Below are 22,607 nucleotides of genomic sequence, written 5' to 3'. Positions count from 1 at the left end.
CTGCTTTTCATTTCATCGCCTACATGCTTCCCTTAGGTCGCATTATTCACCACCATGGCCTTAATTTCCGTTGCTATGCTGACAACACTCAACTCTATTAACTCACATCATTCTTTCCCGTTCCCCACAAATTCCTTATCTGAATGCATCAAAGACATTCATTCCTGGATGCCCAGTAATTTTCTCAAACTCAATACTGAAAAAAACCATCGTGTTAGAACATGTGGAGATGCTGCGACTGTCTCTTCTCCCTGATCAGTTAATTGATATAAATAGTGTTCCGGTCAGACCCTGCCCTACGGTCCACAATCTTGGTATTATCTTTGACTCCACACACTCTTTTAACTTGCACATCTTTTCTCTCACAGCTTTCTATCAGCTTCGCAATATTGCTAGACTTCGCCCATTTCTGAATACCACAGATCATGAAACTCTTGTCCATGTCTTCATCAGTTCTTGGCTTGATCATTGTAATGCTCTCTCTTCTGGCATTTCCACTAAAACAATCAATAAATTTCAATACATCCAGTAACCAGGGTTCTCTCTCACTGTAAGAAATCACCACACTTCACTAATGTCCTGCGCAGGTGACACTGGTTACCTGTCTCATATCATATCCAATACAGAGTTCTCCTTATCACTTTCACAGCCTTACATGGTCTAGCCCCCTCATTGCTGATCTCGTCCGTCCTTACAGTCCATCACACTCTCATAGGTCATCTGATACTGGCTTATTACTCATTCCACGTTATAAGCCATCCTCACTCCGTGGTAGGACTTTCTGCACAGTTGCCCCTTCACCTTGCAACTCTGTTCCACAATCCTTCCGTAATCTTACCTCTGTACATGATTCTAAAAACGAACTCAAAACTTCTCTTTACCCAATGTTTCTGTGACTCTTAACTGCGCCGTCGTTTTGTTGAGATTCTGTGTTATTTGTGTCTGCTTTATAATTATAACAGGACCTTGAGTTTGTAGAAAGACGCTATAAAAATAAATAATAATAAAGGATAAACATTGTTATTATTATTATTATTATTTGTGTGTGTAGCTGAATTATTCACTTATTCAACAGCTGTGTAATTACAACATTTTTATAGTTTGCGTCAGGCCACTGAGTGTTCTGTGTTTATTCAGCCTAGGGGTTCTTTGAAATTAGCCAATTACTGTTAGTAATTATTAGTAATTATTATTAATTTTTCTTTACTGACAGTGAAACTTCGAGTCTCAGCGAATTCCAATACTTGTGCAATATTGTTGTCTTTAAAAAGTTTGATGCTTTAAAAAGTATTTTGAAGCACTTCACAGTTAAAATCTTGATATAATGTATTTAAATATATACTTTATATGAAGTGTGTATATAAATATAATAAAATCAATCCTAAAAAAAGGGGGGAAAAAAACCAGTCAAGTCTCTTTGTTTGTAAAAATGTATGTAATATTCCAAAAATACATTTCTTTTCCAATTCCAATCCTTTTGTTACAGGATCTGGTATTCAATGTTTTGTCCAATATCCAATCCGACATTGTCCCGATACCAATACTGAGTGTCTGAAAAGCGCGATTTCTAGCAATCAGATTTTTAAATCAAAATATACAATTCTATGGCACACAGAGGTTGCTGTGTAACCAGTGTTGGCCTAAATTTGCACCTACGCTTCAGCAGTATAGCTGCTTTGCCAGGTGGATGCCATGTTTTTTCTTTTATTCTCAAACACATTTGAATACATATAGACACCTTCTCGAAAACCTATGAAGGCTTTTGCAGTCAAAAACACTGTAGTCTCTTCTAATTTTGTGTTCACTTTTTTGATTAATGCAGCCCTCCTGTTTCATTGGGTAAGTTTAATGACTAATCATTCTTCCTACAGAAGGCTAAAATAGTCATGTATTCTTATAATTACTATGTTGGGTTTTTTTCAAAAATGTACTGCCAGGTGTCATTTTGATCATCCAGAGGTGCTGAAAATAGTGCTGAATATGCATTAATAATATCAGTGAGCAATCCTAACCTGCTCTGAAATTCTTAGCACTGATCAATTTCAATACTTTTAAACTAGAGATGCACTGATACTAAATTTCTCAGCCGATATGATAACCGATTATTCAGAGTGATATCGGCCAATACCGATAGTTCTGCCTTTTATGCCTTCTTTTAAATGAATAATAATTAATTCCACAATTCTGAAAGAAATGCAAATAAAAACTTTATTCTCTCCATTTCACCAAGTTGTTTCACAGTAACTGGTCTCATAAAACATATTACTCTAATTAACATTAACACATGAACTCAATTCTGAAGATTAAAGTAAGATTTCTTAAATTATTGAATGTTAGTAATTCATATTAACATTGACTGAATTCTAAAAAAACCCAAAAAAACCTCCTGTTAGTCTTCACATTCACTCACCACAAACAAAAGCATTTCTACTTCAAACTGAATATATAATATAAACTTTTTTTATATATATATATATATTAACATTAACTAGATATGAAAGAGATTACAAATATATTTGTCTGTGCTATATATATATATATATATATATATATATATATATATATATATATATATATATATATATATATATTTTTACACACACACACACACACACACACATTTTTGTCAACTGAGCTTCATTTAAATCTTTCAACAGTGTACTGGCGCTTTAATTCAGCTCGAGCAGCACGGCAAAAAAATAAAAATTCGACTCGACATTGAAACTCATGCTTCACTACTGCAGTGTCCGGTGTAAAATTTTAGCGGTGCAGAGATTACAAATGGCAGTTTTGTCAACATTCCACACGAGAGACATCATCTTTACACACAGCATGAAATCGATGTGTTTTCCCACCCTCGTTTGATTGACAGGATTTAATCGGCCCTGATCATTGGATGTTTTTAAACTATCGGCCGATAGCGTGAAAAATTGCCTATAATCGGTATCGCCCGATACATCGATGCATCTCTACTTTGAAATCATTTGAGACGTTGTACATCACTGTTGAGTGTTATTGTCTCAGCATTGTAAACAACATTTACATGTCTTCAGACAAACACAGTCCTATAATTCTGTTGACCAGATCGGAATTTCTTAAGTTTAAACTTCAAAACAGGGCTAGTAAGTAGAAAAGTGTACAAATGTTTGTGTCGTATTAAGGTTTTGATTAACAGTCATTGGCAGAACGTAAATATCTTCATTATTTGTCATAGTCATTGGCATGTTTAGATCACTGGCCTGATATAGTGCATGTACCTTGCCAGAGAGTGCAAGTTATGTTGATAGATAGAATGATCTTAGGTCTAGGCGCAACTAATAATAATAAGAAGAGGAATTTGTTTCATTTATATAACGCCTTTCAAGAGCTCAAGGACACTTTACAATATCAGTACAATAAAATAAGAACAGCGAAGAATCAGACTCATCAAATGGAAAACACAGTATAGATAGAACTGTCACTGAGAGAAAATGCATAGCAACAGATTAGGACAAGTAACACTGAGAAAACATATGTTTTAAGTTGGGATTTGAACTCCGAGGGATTTGGGATTTGAAGAATCAGAGGGAGTGAAAACCAGATTTTGGGTGCCACAACACTTGAAAGACCTGCCACCCATAGTGGAGAGACAAGATCTAGGGACAGAGAGGAGTCTGAGCCCAGAGGACCTGAGAGAGCGGGTCAGGTTGTAGGGGAGAAGCAGTTCACGTGATTTGAATGTAAGCAGGATTATTTCATAATTAATGCAAAACGAAACCGATAGCCAATGCAGTTCAGACAGGATTGAGTAATGCGAGCTGAGCACTTGGTACGTGTAAGAAGTCTAGCGACTGAGTTTTGAATATATTGCAACCTAGCAATGGAATTAGCAGGTAAACCAATAAGGAGTGCATTGCAATAGGCAGGACGTGAGGATATAAATGCATGATCCAGTGTTTCAGCATCTCTGAGGCTAATGAAGGGACAGAAGTGAGCAATGCGATGAAGGTGAAAGAATCCAGTTTTAGATTAGTTTATATGAGCTTCAAAGGTGAGACAATGCCTACATTTTTTTTTTTTTTACAGTACTACATGGTTTAATGAGAGTTCCATCAATGTCACAAGTAAGCTCATAAAGGATATTTTTCGTAAGAGTAGGTGTTCCAATAATAATGATCTCAGTTTTGTCCAGTTTTCATTTTTAAAAATCTGTTTATTATTAGATTGCGAGTTGATCAAGTGATTGATCCTGACAGCACACAATCTGTGAATGAATGTTTTATGACTTCTTAAGTACGTTACATCGTTTGACATTCAGTAATAAACAACCAAATGTGAGTTCTTCCAGGAGGAGAAATTTTCATTACACTTCACTACAGTGGTGTTTTGGGCAAGTCCTGTGCCATTGAGGACAGGAGGTGGTGGTCTACAGAAACTGCACAAATGACAGTAACTTCAAATAACGCTGTGCCTGTAGCTAGCTAATTATTAAAAGTTATACTACAGTGCTGTTGACATCTCTAATATTGTTAGAAAGTATTGATTAAATTTCTGTTACTGGACGGCTTTGGCCATAGTTCCAGCAGTAATACAAATGAAGGGTTTATACTGAATTAATGCACTCCTTCTAATATGTTATCGTTTCTATAGGAACAGCTCATACACAGGGGTCTTGTGTGGAGGATGAGCCACAAATGAGTAATAAACAGATTCTAAAAAATGAAAAACACATACTCATTGATATGGTGAAGCTTCTTTGACTTTTGATTTTAAAAGCATGATGTATTGTTAATGACTAAATTAAAAATGTCTTTCTTGGCAAATTGCTCTGGTGTACAAGGAATAAAACACATGCTGTTATAGGAAAATAATCAACCTCAGTGTGGTGATGGTAACTCTGCTTTGCATCAGGACACAGAACCCCTGACAAACATGATGGGCTGTGGAGATGTGTTGAGGGATAAACCCTCTGTCCCTGGCGGTAATAGAATATGGAAATGTAATATTGACGCACGTCTACTCCTGGTAGTGTAGAGTCAGATTGGACATCTCACAGGGGTTGTATGAGAGTAATTATTTGAGAAAGCTGGTTCACTTCATCTTTGATTGGTTTCATTTGGTTTAAACTATACAGGTCTATTCTTGTTTTACTCTTTGTTTCATGTCTTTGCTCTTGTGCCTTGAACATTTTATATACTTTTAATTAATTATTTTTATTTATTTTTTTAAAAAAGCTTGATTTACAATTTTTCATTGAGGCATGGAATATATACCAGAGCTAGTGTTTGTTTATCCTGCTTTAAGTGAAAAATAAAGTACTTTTACCTTAATAACTAACTTTGTCCTTCTCTTCCTGTTGTCATTTTCCCCTCTGCTACCTCTGCTCTCTATAGAACGGTGCAGACCTGGAGGACCCCTGGTAGCTGCCCACCCTGAGGGCCTACAGCCTTAAAGGATCCCTCTGTTCACGAGACACCCTTCATACTTTTGTTCCACTTTTTTATAAAATTTCCATATTGATTTGGGTCATCATTAATAATTTGAAGTACAATGGTAAATAGTCTGCCCAAAAGGATTACAGACTACTATTTTTTTTTTTTTTTTTTTGCAAAAACATGAGGGAAAGAGAACTTTAGCTTTAGAAAGTATACATCAAACCGTAAAGACAGTTTTTGTGCTTTTTTTTTTCTTCCCCCTCCCCCCTTTGTGGTTGTCGGTGTTCTTGTTGAAACTTGGCTATGGAGCAGTGCACGCCCATAAGCGTTGTGGTGCCTTTTTCTAAGCGGCTTCGGATAGGGGACTTGGGCTAGTGGCTGTTTCATAGCTTTCACCCCCTCCCCCCCCTCCGAGCACAATAGAGCAGCCAGGCAACTTGAGACCACTGCTACCCTCTAAACCTGGGGGGTATGGACCATCACTGGCTTTAATCAGGATTTCCTTGACTGACTATTGCATGTGGAACATGTCTGGAGGACTTGCTACATTACTACATAACCTGTGTGGAAAAGTTTGAAGTTTGACAGCTTTTTTGCACCTTTTACACCCCACTGCCCACCCACATGTGCTCTGATAGACGCTGAAGGAGAGAGACTGCATCAATATTGCTTCATTCTGTAGTTTATTACTTGTTTGGTTGTTATAAGCTTTTAATCCTGCTGTTTCAGATAATATAGATTATATAGAGTGAATGTATGTATGTATGTATGTGCGTGTGTGTGTGTATATATGTGCGTGTGTGTGTGTTATATATATATATATATATATATATATATATATATATATATATATATATATAGTTGATCTATTTTTTTTTTCCTCTTTGAGTACAGTGTCATTTATGGCTTACTGTTTAAGAAGCAATACATGTGACAGGTTTGTGTGCCTGAGTTATTCTGTGTGAAATCATCATGGTTTGATGTCACCCACCACAAACACCTTAGAGCTACTGGTTTTTTTTTTTTTGTTTAATTGTTTTTTTTGCATGCTTGCAATGTGATGACATTGTAACGAAACTTCAGCTGTTTTATATTCACATCTATTAACTCTTCAACTCTCAATAATCGAATTGCCGTTGGCTCCGATCTTCCAAAATAAATGTCTAAACATATCAGAGGGTTAATGATATGTCAAACACTGACGGTTCACATCAGGATATTTCAGTTTTTACCAAGTTATCTAGCCTGTTAGTTGTAAATACCTGTGCCCTGATTTGGATGACCTCGAAAGTGAAAAACGAACATACGAATAATAGCCATCTCAGTTTCCTGTATTAGCAACTGTGTGTGTGTGTGTGTGTGTGTGTGTGTGTGTAGTGAAGAAATGTTATGTGAAATATTTAAAGGGACATGACAAAGATGCTGTTTAACCCCCTCTATAATTCCAGCCGTTTTATGTTCGGGATTCATGTTTTAATTTAGTTAAACTTTGTAAAAACTTTTGTGCCAGTATAAAAGTACTATTTTATTACTGAGAGTTAGAAGATGACTATTAGCACAGAATGACAGTTCGTTTGATTTGGTTTTTTTTGTATTTATACGTCCTTGATTTGTTATCATTCGGCAGCAGCTTCTATGATGGGTGATTTAGAAACCTTTCAAGTGATTTGACATGGAATGACCGGTGTGTATGTGGTTGTGTGTTGGCTGGTATGTGAAGACAGAAGTGTGAATTATTTTACACATACTCAGAAGTTATGTGCTTATGTAACATAGCTCTCTAAGAACAGTAGGCTAAAAGGAATTCTTGGTGCCCAGTGAAGCCACACTACTTCTCTGCTCCAATCTTCTCTGTATCATATCTCTGCCCCCCCCCCCCCTGGCCTCGGTTCTGACTTTTATCATGCACAACAGAACTCTTGAATCAGTCTGCCTTCCCTCCCCTCCTCAGAGTGTATTGTAAAATCATGTTTTTTTTTTTTTTTTGTTTGTTTTTTTTTGTTTGGTTAGCTGAACATGGATACAAGCTTTATGATGAATTTATGTATTATTTTCAAACTTGGCGTACAAGTGTAATACTTGTTTTGCTCAAATGCATTTTCAAGAGTCACAGATGTCTACAGTCATGGTTAATGGTGAACTTGAGCAGAACAATAAAAAGATCAATTAAAAGCTGTTTCTCATCTTGTATTCTAGTGTTAAAATGCCTTGTGTAAGAGGCCAGTTGGAGTGCTTTGGATTTTATTTAGTGTAATATTCTCTAAATACAAAGTTGATACAGTATGCTACTTTGTGAAAGCTTGACCTAGTAAAATGTCATAGGAACAGTTGATCTTTTCTGTGGTTATGATTTTCACCACACAAACTCTTTCTGTGAGTAATTTAATTACAGAGGTATTCAGAAATAATAAAAATGTCCTCAAGGACTTTCAGAGAGTTCTAGGCTCAGGTACTGTACTTTGGGAGTCAGACTTGAACTACAACATGAACTGGCTTGTGAAACTCATCAGCATGGCATTACCTGATACTCCTTTTTTTATTTTATTTTTTTATTATTTATTTATTAAACCTTTGCCTTTTTGGTCCAAACATGTCTGCTGTATTACAAGCAAGAGTCTGGGGGTGGATTTTGGTATTGATTAATCTGTGTGCAAGTAGTATGTTAGAAGTTAGTCTATGGCTCATCAAATGACCGTGAATAATCTGCTTATCATAATGTACTTTGAGTTAAGCACTGGTTTTGTTTGTTAGGGACAGTGTTTGAGCATTTTTCAGCAAAATGTTCAGATAACTAGATTTGATTCAACTTTGTCATTGAACAGAGTACAAGTACAAAGCAGAGTACAAGTACAAAGGTTTGCATGTAACCAGAAGTGCAAAACAGCAAGTAGCCTTGAGCATAAAGTGCGAAATAGATAACGAGGCAGGGTGGCAGTGAAGTGCAAAGTGACGTGCAAATGACATACGAGTTTTAAAAAAAACAGTGCAGATGACATGGTATCAACAGTGCAAATGGAATATAAGGCATGAGAAACATGGATTAAAATAAGTGAGTACAGTAAAATGGGGGGGGGGGGGTGTGCATTGAAATGAGTGGAATCCAATGTACAACAGTACGACTGAATATAAGGTGAGAGAATGTAGGAGAATGTGCAAGACTGGGTAAACCGATTAAAGTTTAGTGCGTGTGCAAACTGTGCGACGGTATAAATTAATCTGAGTGCAAACTGCAACAGGGGTTGGAAAATGGGGAGTAGTAATTGTGAGGTCTTCAGTAAGTTGATTTCTGAGGGGCTTCCTTGGCTGACTGGTATGGCAGCGGAGACTCTCTTAGTGCTTCCTGGATGGGAGAAGAGTGAGCAGTGTGTGGTTGGGGTGCATGATGTCGGTGACGATGCCTTTCACCCTTCATAGACCATGTCTGTGATGGAGGGTAGCTGGGCACCAATGATGTGTTGGAGGGCCTTCCAGTCAGAGACTAAGTGGCCACAATACCACACAGTATGGGGCAGTTAAGGCTCTGGGTTACTGATCAGAAAGTCGGGGGTTCAAGCCCCAGCGCTGCCACTGTTGGGCCCTTGAGAAAGGCTCTTAACCCTCTCTGCTCTAGGGGCACTGTATCATCCCTGACCCTGCGCTCTGACCCCAACTTCCTAACATGAGGAGAAAAGAATTTCACTGTGTATATGTGATTAATAAAGACTTATCATCATTATACACGTGAAGGTACAGTGATAAAAGCTCTTCAAGACTCCTCATGAAATAAATATGCTAAAGTGTTTTCTTGATCAGGGTGGAGGTGTGATAGCTGAGATGAGGTCCTCAGAGATGCGGACACCCAGGAAATAAAAGCCTGCCACGCACTCTCTCTGAGCCCCATTTATTTAAATGGGGGGGCTCCTCTTGGTCTGCCAGTAGTCCACAGTGGGTTCCTTGATCATTTGGAAAACCTGTGTTGTTCATCTTAACCTGTGCAAGCAACGTGCTTCAAGCAGTGAAGGTGTATTAAAAATGTGATCTGGGTGTGCAGACTTTGTGAGGATTATAATTTGGTGCCCAAGTCCTAGAATAAGGTTTCTTCCCAGATTGAGAAAATGAAGGTATTAATTTCTCTTAGTTGTCTATTTTCAAGTTTTTCCTTAATATAATTGTCAATTTCCCACCTTACTAACTGTCGTCGAAAACAATCTTTCCATTAAAAAAAAAAACTTCAGAGACGGAGGGTTTGTAGATGCCAAAAAGTAAGCAAACTTTATTGAAACAATAAAGTGAGACATTCTGCAGAAAGTCTAAATTAAACAAACACACACAGCCCTTTTTCTACCTTTCTCCACAGTGAACTCATCTTAGGCAGGGTTTGTTAGGGTGTGTTTTCTCATTAAAGACAGACCAATCTTCTTCCACTATTAATTATTCATGTCTATATGTTCTCTTAAATTTGTGGAGCATGCGCAGTTGGTTGTTTTTCTTGAAAAGGTTTTATGAGGACAAGGTTTCTTTTAAAAAATCTTTTTATTTATTTATTTATTTATTTTTTACAAAAGTTTCACTCAGGGTCTTTGTTTTATTTTGCTTCTCTCTGACCAACACTCTCTTTTTATGTCTCAATGAGCTTCTGTCTGTTTCTATCTGCCTTCCTAACTGATATCTGTCTCGCTTCCTGAGGCCCTAACCTACCTCGTTAATTAGTATCCGGCCTCAAGGTTGTTTACTTACTAAAGTAGTTTCAGCGAATACTTAATGACAACTTATTGCTGTGCAGAAAGGTGCAGGCTGATACAGAAAAACAATTACTGTTCAGTAAGACATAACGATAATCATCTAACGGAATACAAATTGATCAAAAAGTGTTCTATGATTTTAGATTATGCTTCTATATAATATTGATTATACATGTAGATTATGCTTGTTAATTAATATGGATTTATTAGATTATGCTTCTATATAATACAGATTAATTAGATTATGCTTTTATATAATATTGATTATACATGTAGATTATGCTTGTTAATTAATATGGATTTATTAGATTATGCTTCTATATAATACGGATTAATTAGATTATGCTTCTGTATAATATTGATTATACATGTAGATTATGCTTGTTAATTAATATGGATTTATTAGATTATGCTTCTAAGTAATAATTCTAAATGTTGGTTACACATATTGATAAAGTATAATCAATATATTCTATATGCCCTATCACGTGTGTGTTTTTCTTTTTGAGACCCAAAAGGTCCTCCTGAGGATGATGATGGACATGACTGGTCCCTTTTATCCCCCCATATTTCGTGGATGCTAAACTTAGCGTTAGGAGTAGGTATAACATTGCATCATGTCGGAATCAGTGGAAATAGCTCACAAAAGCAGTAACACAACTCTGAATGTGTATTAGTGTGTGTTATTGTGACCAAAAGTCTTCATGAGGGTCATTTTATACCTGGGAGACTTGACTTGTGGCTGGTCCCCATTTAGGGGGTTTGGGAATCTACCAGATATTGTTTTGGTTAGTAAGGTTACCCTGCTGGAAAAACAAAACCCAGAAACCCTCATAGAATTTGTCATGGTTATAATGGGAATTGTACTGGTTTTCATGGAAACTGTAATGGTTCCTATTGGTCTCTACTTGTCATTTGTTGCCTTCTATGAGTGGCATGTTATGTCTATCGGATACCATTAAGGACGAATAATGATAACAGTTTAAATGATTACCTGATGGTTTATAATGGTATTTGTAGTGGAAGCCATTCGACTTCATTTGACGGTTTGTGTTGTTTTGTGTTTCAGCAGGTTAGCATCAGATGTAGTTGTAGCATAGCATTATGTGGCTACAGTACTATGAAATTCATCGACTGCCTGGCTGGCACACGCAGTAACTCTGTGGGTTTATACACTACATGTCTTTATGGAGACTAAAGACAGTTTTAATCCAGACAGTGGGGACATTTCTTTTCCCGGACAGGTTTCCTTTTGGTTGCTTCGGTTAGCGTGTAAGTAAAGCATGGCTAGCTACAACAATACAAACAAAACAGCATTAAAAGCAGTTTAACGCTACTCCGTGTGTGAGGATTAACAGAAGGTGGAGGGTGGAGGGTGTGTGTGTGTGAGTGAGAGAGAGGGAGAGAGAGAAACTGCGAACTCTGGCCTTGAGGAGGTTGTAGACGTTGTAAGAAGGAGTATAAAAGAGTACGTCCTGACTCACAGTGTTATTTGATGGTGCTGAGACTAGAAAAACAACACGTCCACCCAGAAACTCCTGCCCTCAAAATGAGCGTAACCCGAGATGACAAAAACTTATCTGTGGAGCTCAAGGAATATACTGAAAACGCGGCTTTTCAGGATGATGAAGAGGACAACACGAGTCCCGGACAGGAGCAGCGCGTCCCGGGGAGAGCTGGAGAGGCGGAAAGCGCGTACACGCAGATTAAACCGTACGCCGGGATGCCCAAAGAAGTGCTGCTGTTATACTCCAGTCAGGCTCGATACCGCGTACCGAGAGAAATCCTCTTCTGGCTGACGGTGGCGTGCACTCTGGCGCTCATCGCGCTCACCATCACGCTCATAATCCTCTCTCCAGCCTGCCTGAGCTGGTGGCAAACCACGCCGGTGTATCAGATTTACCCCCGCTCATTCAGAGACTCCGACGGGGACGGTGTCGGAGACCTCAACGGTAAACATGTGCTCTACACAATGTACTTACAAACTAGATTCGTTCACACCGGCAACAAAAGCGACTCACGACCCAGACAGGCTTAGTTTTTCAGCTGAGAGAAGGCTTTACAAAACCAGCATCTCGTTATTACTAGAAAAGTGTTGTTACTACGAGGAAACATCTCGTTATTACTAGAAAAGTGTTGTTACTACGAGAAAACATCTCGTTACTACTAGAAAAGTGTTGTTACTACAAGAAAAGAGTTGTTACTACAAGGAAACATCTCATTATTACTAGAAAAGTGTAGTTACTACGAGAAAACATCTCGTTATTACTAGAAAAGTGTTGTTACTACGAGGAAACATCTCGTTATTACTAGAAAAGTGTTGTTACTATGAGAAAACATCTCGTTATTACTAGAAAAGAGTTGTTACTACGAGAAAACATCTCGTTATTACTAGAAAAGAGTTGTTACTACGAGAAATCATCTCGTTATTACTAGAAAAGTGTAGTTACTACAAGAAAACATCTCGTAATTACTAGAAAAGTGTTGTTACTACAAGAAAACATCTCGTTATTACTAGAAAAGTGTTGTTACTACGAGAAAACATCTCGTTACTACTAGAAAAGTGTTGTTACTACAAGAAAAGTGTTGTTACTACAAGGAAACATCTCATTATTACTAGAAAAGTGTTGTTACTACAAGAAAACGTCTCATTATTACTAGAAAAGTGGTGTTACTACAAGAAAACATCTCGTTATTACTAGAAAAGTGTTGTTACTACAAGAAAACGTCTCATTATTACTAGAAAAGTGTTGTTACTACAAGAAAACATCTCGTTATTACTAGAAAAGTGTTGTTACTACGAGAAATCATCTCGTTATTACTAGAAAAGTGTTGTTACTACAAGAAAAGTGTTGTTACTACAAGGAAACATCTCATTATTACTAGAAAAGTGTTGTTACTACAAGAAAACATCTCATTATTACTAGAAAAGTGTAGTTACTACAAGAAAACATCTCGTTATTACTAGAAAAGTGTTGTTACTACAAGAAAACATCTCGTTATTACTAGAAAAGTGTTGTTACTACGAGAAAACATCTCGTTACTACTAGAAAAGTGTTGTTACTACAAGAAAAGAGTTGTTACTACAAGGAAACATCTCATTATTACTAGAAAAGTGTTGTTACTACGAGAAAACATCTCGTTATTACTAGAAAAGTGTTGTTACTACGAGGAAACATCTCGTTATTACTAGAAAAGTTTTGTTACTACGAGGAAACATCTCGTTATTACTAGAAAAGTGTTGTTACTACGAGAAAACATCTCCTTATTACTAGAAAAGTGTTGTTACTACGAGAAAACATCTCGTTATTACTAGAAAAGTGTTGTTACTACGAGAAAACATCTCGTTATTACTAGAAAAGTGTTGTTACTACAAGGGAACATCTCGTTATTACTAGAAAAGTGTTGTTACTACTAGAAAAGTGTTGTTACTACGAGAAAACATCTCGTTATTACTAGAAAAGTGTTACTACGAGAAAACATCTCGTTATTACTAGAAAAGTGTTGTTACTACGAGAAAACCTCTCGTTATTACTAGAAAAGTGTTGTTACTACAAGAAAACATCTCGTTATTACTAGAAAAGTGTTGTTACTACAAGGATACATCTCGTTATTACTAGAAAAGTGTTGTTACTACAAGAAAACATCTCGTTATTACTAGAAAAGTGTTGTTACTACAAGAAAACATCTCGTTACTACTAGAAAAGTGTTGTTACTACAAGAAAAGTGTTGTTACTACGAGAAAACATCTCATTATTACTAGAAAAGTGTTACTACAAGAAAACATCTCATTATTGTTAGAAAAGTGTTGTTACTACAAGAAAACATCTCATTATTGTTAGAAAAGTGTTGTTACCGTAAGGAAACATCTCGTTATTACTAGAAGTGTTGTTACTACAAGAAAGCATCTCGTTATTACTAGAAAAGTGTTGTTACTACAAGAAAACATCTCGTTACTACTAGAAAAGTGTTGTTACTACAAGAAAAGTGTTGTTACTACAAGAAAACATCTCGTTATTACTAGAAAAGTGTGGTTACTACAAGAAAACATCTCGTTATTACTAGAAAAGTGTTGTTATTACTAGAAAAGTGTTGTTACTGCAAGAAAACATCTCGTTATTACTAGAAAAGTGTTGTTACTGCAAGAAAACATCTCGTTATTACTAGAAAAGCATATTTTTACTACAAGAAAGCTGTACTGTTTCGTACAAGAAGTGTTCTCACTACAAGAAAACATCTCGTTTCCTACTGAAAAAAACAACAAAACAATAGAAACCCTCATAGTATTTGCAATGATTTTAATGTTTATAATGGGAATTGTATTGGTTTTAATGGATGCTGTAATGGTCCCTGTGGGTCTCTACTGGTAATTTAATGCCTTCTGCTGGTGGCATGTTATGTCTAGTGGATACCATTAAGGACCTACGTCCTTAATACGTCCTATTACATAATGGAAACCATTTGGTAATGGTTTTAATGGTTAACAGCTGATGGTTTGTACTGGTATTTGTAGTGGAAACCATTCGAATATCTGTGATGGTTACTATTTTTTTTCAGAATGGTTTTTACGAGAAAAGGATCTTGTTACTACAACAGAGCATCTGGTTAGTATGAGAAAAGTGTCCTCACTACAAGAAAACAATCGTTATTACTGTACAAGAATCTTGTTATTCTGAAATAAATGTGCTATCATAAGCAACATAATTGAGCTCGTTTTTACAGTAAAGCCCTCGTGCTTACTAGTGGTTGTGACAAACTGAACATTTGACAGAATTATTTTTTGACATAATTTTTTTGCTTTATGCTTAAACCACAGTGAGATTTTAATGTTACTGAGTGTTGTAGACTTAGGTACTGTCACTAGTCTACACACATTACAAAGAATTCTCAAATCCCAGACAAAAAATGGGCAGACCTCACCTCCTATGTGTTTTTTTTTCTTCTCATAAAATGAGATGTTTTCTTGTAATCACAATGAAATGTGTCTCGTATTAACAAGATGTTGATGGGAATTGACCTTTTTCTTGTGTGGCAGCAATTTCAGCAGATTTATATCAATGGTCGTAAATAAAGATACATAGAGACTGGGGCTGATTTCTTTCTGTCATAGACTATAGATTCACACAGCCTATCTTTGACACTCACGTCATGTCAAGTGAGTACACTCAGTGAAACGCCCCTTAGATTCTGCGTGCTAAATGCTGAAATGCAGTGTAATAAAAATGGATTACATTCTTGGAGATTAGACTAATCAAATATTGTCTGATCAAAGTACCAATTCCACGACGGGACAAATGACAGAACAGTAAGTTTAGTGTGATTTGAATGGAAGAGCAGGCTAACATCAAGCACACCTTTACTCGTCACAGAGCATGATATTTGGAAGAGACACAGCCTGATTATGAACTTGAAACTTGGCTTAAAATCAGCAACCACAAATGGTGTTGCGTATTTGTCTTGAATTGAATGGGTGAATGAGTGTGTGCGCGATTGTGCCCCGTGATGGGTTGGCACCCCGTCCAGGGTGTCCCCCGCCTCGTGCCCCGAGTTCCCTGGGACCAGCGGTAGAGAAAATGGATGGATGGATAGTAGAGATTTTCTTTTTGGCCGTTCTATTAAATATCATGAGCTGCTATCACTGATTAGAACTCACTGAAGGTTATTTTAACCTTAAACCAGTTATCTACAGCATATAGTTGACTAAAAGATAAACTTAACATTATAAACTTAAAGTTGCTGTCTGATATGTACAATAATATACTGCAGTGTAAAATAATAATAATAATATTTTCTGTAATAGCTGAGAACTCTAATTTGCAATTTTGCCATGTATGGATTTGGTATTTTCTTTATTTCAAATTTATGTTTGAAATTTTTCTGGGCCAGAAATAGGCTCCGCCTTGAGGCAGAACAGAGCTGCATACATGTAGCTTCCCCACCTTATTTTACTCTTGAGAAATACACAGTTTCAGAAGGGATGGGGGGGGGGGGGTTAAGTTGACAAAACTGGTTGTGCACATTCTCATTATAGACAGGTCAGTTTCTCTTTAAAACAACAAAAACACCGATCTGTGAACTAATCTGTAAACACGTATTACATGGTCTTCCCAGCTGCAGTTGAAGCCAACCTTTCCTAGTGTACATCACAGCACATTCAGAGAATGTTTTTGAATGAGAGAGTTCAGAGAATTTACACACACACACACACACATATTCAAACTTAATGCATCACTTTTTGGATAGCTTAAACCGTTCTCCTGTGTTTATGTAACAGGTGCATGGGATGAATATATTTGATAGCCAGTTCTTTTACCACCTTTTATCAGTTGTTTTTCCACTAGCTAGAAGCTTCTTTACTATGATTATTGTTATGTAATGGACAAAAATGACACTGGACTCCAGTGACTTTATGAACAAGGTGGCAATAAAGATAAGCTTGGTCAAATATAATCATGCCTGTGCGGCATGTAAAAAAAACAAAAAAACAAAAAACAACCTTATTGTGTTCAAGATAAATGGTTATCTATAACCTTTTCTAACATATGCTTGTATGCAGGCATCAAAGAAAAACTGAGCCATTTTCAGTACTTAAACATCAAAGCAATCTGGATCAGCCCTATCTATAAGTCTCCCATGAAGGATTTTGGCTACGATGTGGAAGACTTCAGGGATGTCGATCCTCTCTTTGGAACCATGGCAGACTTTGATGACCTGCTGTCCAACATGCATAACATGGGTGAGCATAAATCTAACCGAAACCCTTTGCATCAATGAAAACGGCCTTCATTGCAAACCTTGTGGTGGTAATTTGACCGTGTTGTGGCCTGTTAGAATGTAACAAAAGTCTGTGACTGCCACAGGTCTGAAACTGATAATGGACTACATTCCCAACCACACTAGTGATAAGCACATCTGGTTCCAGCTCAGCCGTAACCGCACTGAATACTATTCTGACTTCTATATCTGGGTGAACTGCACTGAGGACAAACCGCCTAACAACTGGGTATGATAATCCATACTGCAAATAAGCAGATGGAGAGGTTTCACTATTATTATTATTATTGTTGTTGTTGTTATTCTATTTCTCATTTTCATTCATTCATTCATCATTAGTTGATGCTTTATCCTGGTCAGAGGTTCCAGAACACTGACCACGGTTGGGACACTAGTCCATCAGATAATTCTCATTCTTATAATCTCATCATTCTCATGGAATCGGCGGGGGCATGGTAGCTTAATGGTTAGCCTTGTACCTCCGAGGTTTGGAGTTTGAATCCCGTTCTCCACATTTTTCGGGGGTTTCCTCCCCCAGTCCAAAGACATGCGCTGTAGGCTGATTGGCATTTCCAAATTGTCTGTTGTGTGCAATTGTGCCCTGCGATGGGTTGGCAACCCGTCCAGGGTAACCCCCGCCTTGTGCCCCGAGTTCTCTTGGGTAGGCTCCAGGCTCACCGTGACCCTGTATAGGATAAGCGATATGGAAATGTTGGATGTTTGGAATCTTCTTAATTTGCGATAACACAGACCATCTTAAAATATTGAAAGATTACAGCCATGTTTTAATGCATGATACATCCTCAGGTGAGTGTGTTTGGGAACTCGGGCTGGACGTATGACCCAGTTCGTGGGCAGTGCTACTTTCATCAGTTCCTCAAAGAGCAGCCAGATCTCAACTTCCGTAACCCTGATGTCATAAAGGAGATGACGGTAATCATACACACAGCATAACCAACACTAATATAAACGTACTGTACGCATTTCTGGTGTACTGTGATGCTGAGTTCAGTAGTAGATGCTGCATATACGATGAGGTCATTGTGATGTTCTGATGTTGAGAAAGACAAGGCGAAAGAGAATGAATGTCTGAATGAATGAGCGCTGTGTGCTGCGTGATACCCTGCAGGCTGTCATCTTCTCAGGTGGTTTTCAAGTCACAGTGGCCTCTTTATCTCTGGCTCACAGGCACACAGTGTCTCACCTGGGCGCCAGGCCCACCGCATGAGCTTAACATCACCACATGACACACACTTCAAAGGTAGCAAACACAAGGAGGGTCAAGTATACAAGCAGCTATGCATTTGACCCCATCTATGTTTCAAACTGATAGCTCAGCGCTATCAGCTGTTCTTAGTGGTGGTTTATACTTCTCTTCCTGATGCAAACTAACATGTTATTCGTATGTAAAAACTTTTGAGGAAATAGATATGCTTTTAGCACATATTCATGATTTAATGTTTGAATGATTTAACAATCTTTAGTGAAATTGTCTTTTACCGTTAGGATTCCTACCATTATAAGTTGAGCATATTACCAGGTTACTTGCATTTCCCTCAAACCTTTGTATATTTGCCCCTCTTTCTCTTTAACAGGACATAATCCATTTCTGGTTAAAGAAGGGGGTGGATGGGTTCCGCATGGACGCTGTCAAGCACATGCTCGAAGCGACGCATTTGAGGAACGAACCCCAGGTTGATCCTGAACAACCTCCTGTGAGTCATTGTACAGTTTTAACTACAAACCAGTTATTACCGTCATCTGGTTTAATACCACGTAGCCAGTGGTATTTATAGATAGAGCATTTATAGATGAACATTGTACATCTCATTATAGCTCTCTAATGCTAGAGCTCACTCATGCCCAGTTTAATAGACAAACTTTACATTATGTAATCCCCCCCCCCCCCAACTTTCCTTATTAAAATAATTTAGGCGCTAATGCTTAAATGAGCTAGAAATATTCTTAAAATGTGCTTTAAAGAAAAATAGCATTGTATGTGACTTTGTTCTCAGTGAGATTACTAGTGCATACTTCCCTGGATTTTACCAGGCAGTCATTCCAATTATCTTAATACGACACAGTTACAAAGGAGCTCGAAATCTGAGCAGTGCACACAGGCAGCTCTTTAATGCCATCCACAACATCAGAGAGGAGAGAGAGAGAGAGAGAGAGAGAGAGAGAGTTATTTCTCTAAGCACTGAAGAGGAGTGTATAATGGAACCTTGGCTTCTTACACAGTTGCAATCAAAATGATTCAACCCCTGTTGCAAATCAGGTTTATTGTCAAAATTTACAGACTTTCAGCTGTTTGCAATGAACAAATCTAACAACAGCAATTGAAATACTTCAACACAATGAATGCTTCAAGTGGTTTCTCCAAATTCAACTGAAAATGCAATTTATAATGACTTCTCCAGTTTCAAAATTATTCAACCCCTTCATGGCAAGCATCTTCAGTACTTAGTAGAGCATTCTTTTGTTGTTATGACCTGCTGCAAATGAGATGCATAGCCAGACACCAGCTTCCTGAGGAATCTTATCCCATTCCTCATGAGCAATGGCCTCCTGTTCAGTAATATGCTTGGGTTTGCGTGCTGCAAACGCCTTCTTCAAATCCCACCAGAGATTTTCTATGGGGTTCAAGTCAGGTGACTGTGATGGTCCTGTAGAATCTTCCAGGACTTCTTCTGCAACCAAACCACGGTGGAATTTGTCCTATTGGAAGGTCCAATGACGCCCAAGCTTCAGCTTCCTCACAGACGGCATGACGTTTTCTCCTAGGATTTCCTGATACAATCAATGAATCCTTCTTGCCTTCCACACGCTGCAGGCATCCAGTGACAGAGGATACAAAGCAGCCCCAGAGCATCACCGAGCCACCATGCTTGACTGTGGACAGTGTTCTTACTTCTTTCTTCTTCCTCCAGACATACCGCTGATCCATCGTGCTGAAAAGTTCCAGTTTTGTTTCATCGCTCCATAGAACAGAATTTCAAAATTCTGTGGCTCATTTATATAATTTTGAGCCGACTTTTCTTGTGCTTTTGGGTCAGTAGTGGTGTACATCTTGGAGTTCTGGCATGGAAACCTTCTGTGTTTAGTACGCGCCTTACTGTGCTCACTGAAACCTCAGTGCTTGTTGCCCTGAGTCTCGCTGCAGGTCTTTCGCAGTCACTTGAGGGTTTTTCACAACCTGCCTTCTCAGAAACCTGGTTGCAGTCGTTGATATCTTTCTTTTTCTGCCCCGTCCAGGAAGTGTAACCAGTTTCCTTTGAACTTGCGAACTATGCTTCCAACTGTGTCTCTAGGAACATTCAGTGCCTTCGCTATCTTTTTGTATCCTTTTCCTTGTTTGTGAAGGGCGATGATATCTTCTCCTAACTTTTTCGACCATTCTTTTGACTTAGCCATATTTCTAACATGCACTCAATGTGACACTCGACAAACCCCTAATCAGTTGAGGTATTTCATGTGTTTCAATGAAGCCCTGATTAGTTGCATCAGGTGTGCTTGAGACAACACCTGTTTTGCATATTTGTGCTGTTGTGAGGGATTCTATTCAGGGGGTTGAATAATTTTGAAACTGGAGAAGTCATTATAAGTTGCATTTTCATTTGAATTTGGGGAAACTACTTGAAGCATTCATTGTGTTGAACTATTTCAATTGCTTTTGTTTGATTTGTTCATTGCAAACAGCTGAAAGTCTGTACATTTTGACAATAAACCTGATTTGTAATAGAGGTTGAATCATTTTGATTGCAGTTGTACATACTTTTATCTACATTTCCATCTGAGTGATGTACAGGGGTGTTTGAGTGTTTATTTGAAAAACATATCTGTATGGTGGTAGTGATTAGCCTGGGTGTAAAGATACTAACAGTATAAAGCACAACCAGAAACATGATTCTGTGCTGAATCAGTTGATTGGCTAGTTGATTGCAGATCTTCTTACAAATGTTATCATATTGTTGTTTTTTTTCTTCAAAGACATTAACATTTATTTAAGCAAACGTGGCTTAAATGTGTGTAGATTTACACAGAATGATGGTCTTTAAAATACAGACACAAAACAAGAAAGTGGACTTATGCAGAGGTCATCATTCTGAGATGCTCTGCTCTCCATGCACCAGCTGATGTTATTTTCCTCCTGGTTTCTTCATGTTTCACACTACAGGAGACTGTGAATAAGGAATTTGACCTGTACCATGACTATACATACACGCAGGTAGGCCTGCACGACATCCTTCGAAAATGGAGAGTAGACATGGATGAATACAGCAGAGAACCAGGACGCTACCGGTACTCCTGCTTTCTCCTTAACACTGTCCTGTGTGAACCTGAAGAATGACCCTTTTATTTATTTATTAATTTTTTTCCAAGATAAACTAATAGTTTATTTCTTTACCCAAACAGTTTTATGGTGACAGAGTCATATGACTATGAAGAAATTGAAAAAACCATGATGTACTATGGAACCCATTTTGTTAAAGAGGCCGATTTCCCCTTTAACTTTTATCTGCTGGACCTCCCCGATGGCCTGTCTGGATTGAGAGCAAAGGAACTGGTTGAACTCTGGATGTCAAATATGCCCAAGGGGAAATGGCCAAACTGGGTGGTGAGTTGCCTGCTCTGTTTATTTAAACCACACAGACTTGAATGTTTTAATGTTGAACAATAATACTTGTAAACGTTTCTGTGTAGGTGGGGAATCATGACAAGCCACGCATGAGCTCCAGGGCTGGTCAGGAATATGTCCGCGTTGTCAACATGCTGCTGTTAACATTACCTGGAACCCCCACCACATACTATGGAGAGGAGATTGGCATGGAGAATGTTAATGTTTCTGTGATCCAGGATCCTTTTGGAAAGTTCGACCCAGTAAGTGAGAAGGCACTTTATATGGTGCATTTTCCCCAAATTATCAAAACAGCTTTAAACACGCAACTGATCTTCTCTAGACTAAAAGTCGGGATCCTCAGAGGACACCCATGCAGTGGAACAGCAATCTTAATGCTGGCTTTAGTGATGGCAAGAACGGTACCTGGTTGGACATAGGTCCAAACTTCACCACCATCAATGTAGAGGTAGGTGTTGCTAAACCTCACAATAATTAGGATGTTAATATAATCAGGATGTTTTCTATTTCAGTACCTTAATATTAATTAATTTCACATCTTACTATTCTCTTGATGAATTTAAATTTTTTTTATGTACATTAATACTACAGTTATGTCTGTATGTATGTGTGTGTGGGTGCAGGTTCAGAAGGCTAACCCTGCCTCAGTGCTGGAGCAGTATCGCATTCTGGCTCTGCTCAGAGAAAAGGATATAGCACTGACTCGAGGCTGGTTCTGCTACGTCTGGGCAGATGATAACGTGTTTGCCTTCTTGCGTGAGCTGGATGGACTGAACCAGGCTTTTCTGGTACTCCTGAACTTTGGTGAAGATACCGAAACAAACCTCTCATCTGTTAGCGAGCTGCCAGATCATCTGACTGTTCACTTCAGTACACAACCTGCGACTGCGAGCAGCTTCTCCAAATCCAAAATCAGAACCTCAAAGGGCCAGGGACTGCTGCTGAAGTACTCCACCAGTAAGCGCTTTCACCCCAACCATGAGTCCGAGTGTTACATCTCTGAGAAAGCATGTTTCCTAAGTGCCCTTAATATTATGTACCAGTGCTGAGAATGTGACA

General features: G+C 38.1%; 2 protein-coding genes across 3 annotated transcripts in view; both read left to right on the top strand.

Moving 5' to 3' along the window:
* ppm1ba (protein phosphatase, Mg2+/Mn2+ dependent, 1Ba) overlaps window positions 1-7,589 on the top strand; it is a 53,254-nt gene extending 45,665 nt beyond the window's left edge. For both annotated transcript variants that reach the window (XM_053620835.1, XM_053620836.1), the window contains exon 6: window positions 5,373-7,589. In XM_053620835.1, coding sequence (XP_053476810.1) covers window positions 5,373-5,402 — 30 coding nt within the window. In that variant the 3' untranslated portion in view covers window positions 5,403-7,589. The remainder of the gene's footprint in view (window positions 1-5,372) is intronic.
* Window positions 7,590-11,257: 3,668 nt separating this feature from the next.
* On the top strand, window positions 11,258-22,607 carry slc3a1 (solute carrier family 3 member 1). The gene is made up of 10 exons (XM_053620832.1): window positions 11,258-12,087; window positions 16,692-16,871; window positions 16,996-17,138; window positions 17,717-17,842; window positions 18,505-18,624; window positions 21,087-21,211; window positions 21,326-21,527; window positions 21,614-21,790; window positions 21,871-21,996; window positions 22,172-22,607. The coding sequence occupies exons 1-10, from the start codon at window positions 11,631-11,633 to the stop codon at window positions 22,595-22,597; spliced, it is 2,082 nt and encodes a 693-aa protein (XP_053476807.1). The 5' UTR covers window positions 11,258-11,630; the 3' UTR covers window positions 22,598-22,607.

Source organism: Ictalurus furcatus, chromosome 3, assembly GCF_023375685.1.
Source record: "Ictalurus furcatus strain D&B chromosome 3, Billie_1.0, whole genome shotgun sequence".
Classification (NCBI taxonomy): domain Eukaryota; kingdom Metazoa; phylum Chordata; class Actinopteri; order Siluriformes; family Ictaluridae; genus Ictalurus; species Ictalurus furcatus.
The sequence above is the reverse complement of the archived record's forward strand: the minus strand, read 5'-3'. Positions and strand labels throughout refer to the sequence as shown.

What these genes read in the sequence shown, in the direction of transcription:
- slc3a1 (XM_053620832.1), top strand. Translation starts at nt 11,631, where the DNA reads ATGGTGCTGAGACTAGAAAAACAACACGTCCACCCAGAAACTCCTGCC. An exon ending in GGAAATGGCCAAACTGGGTG is followed by an intron (nt 21,528 to 21,613) that starts GTGAGTTGCCTG and finishes GTTTCTGTGTAG; the next exon opens with GTGGGGAATCATGACAAGCC. An exon ending in TCACCACCATCAATGTAGAG is followed by an intron (nt 21,997 to 22,171) that starts GTAGGTGTTGCT and finishes GTGTGGGTGCAG; the next exon opens with GTTCAGAAGGCTAACCCTGC.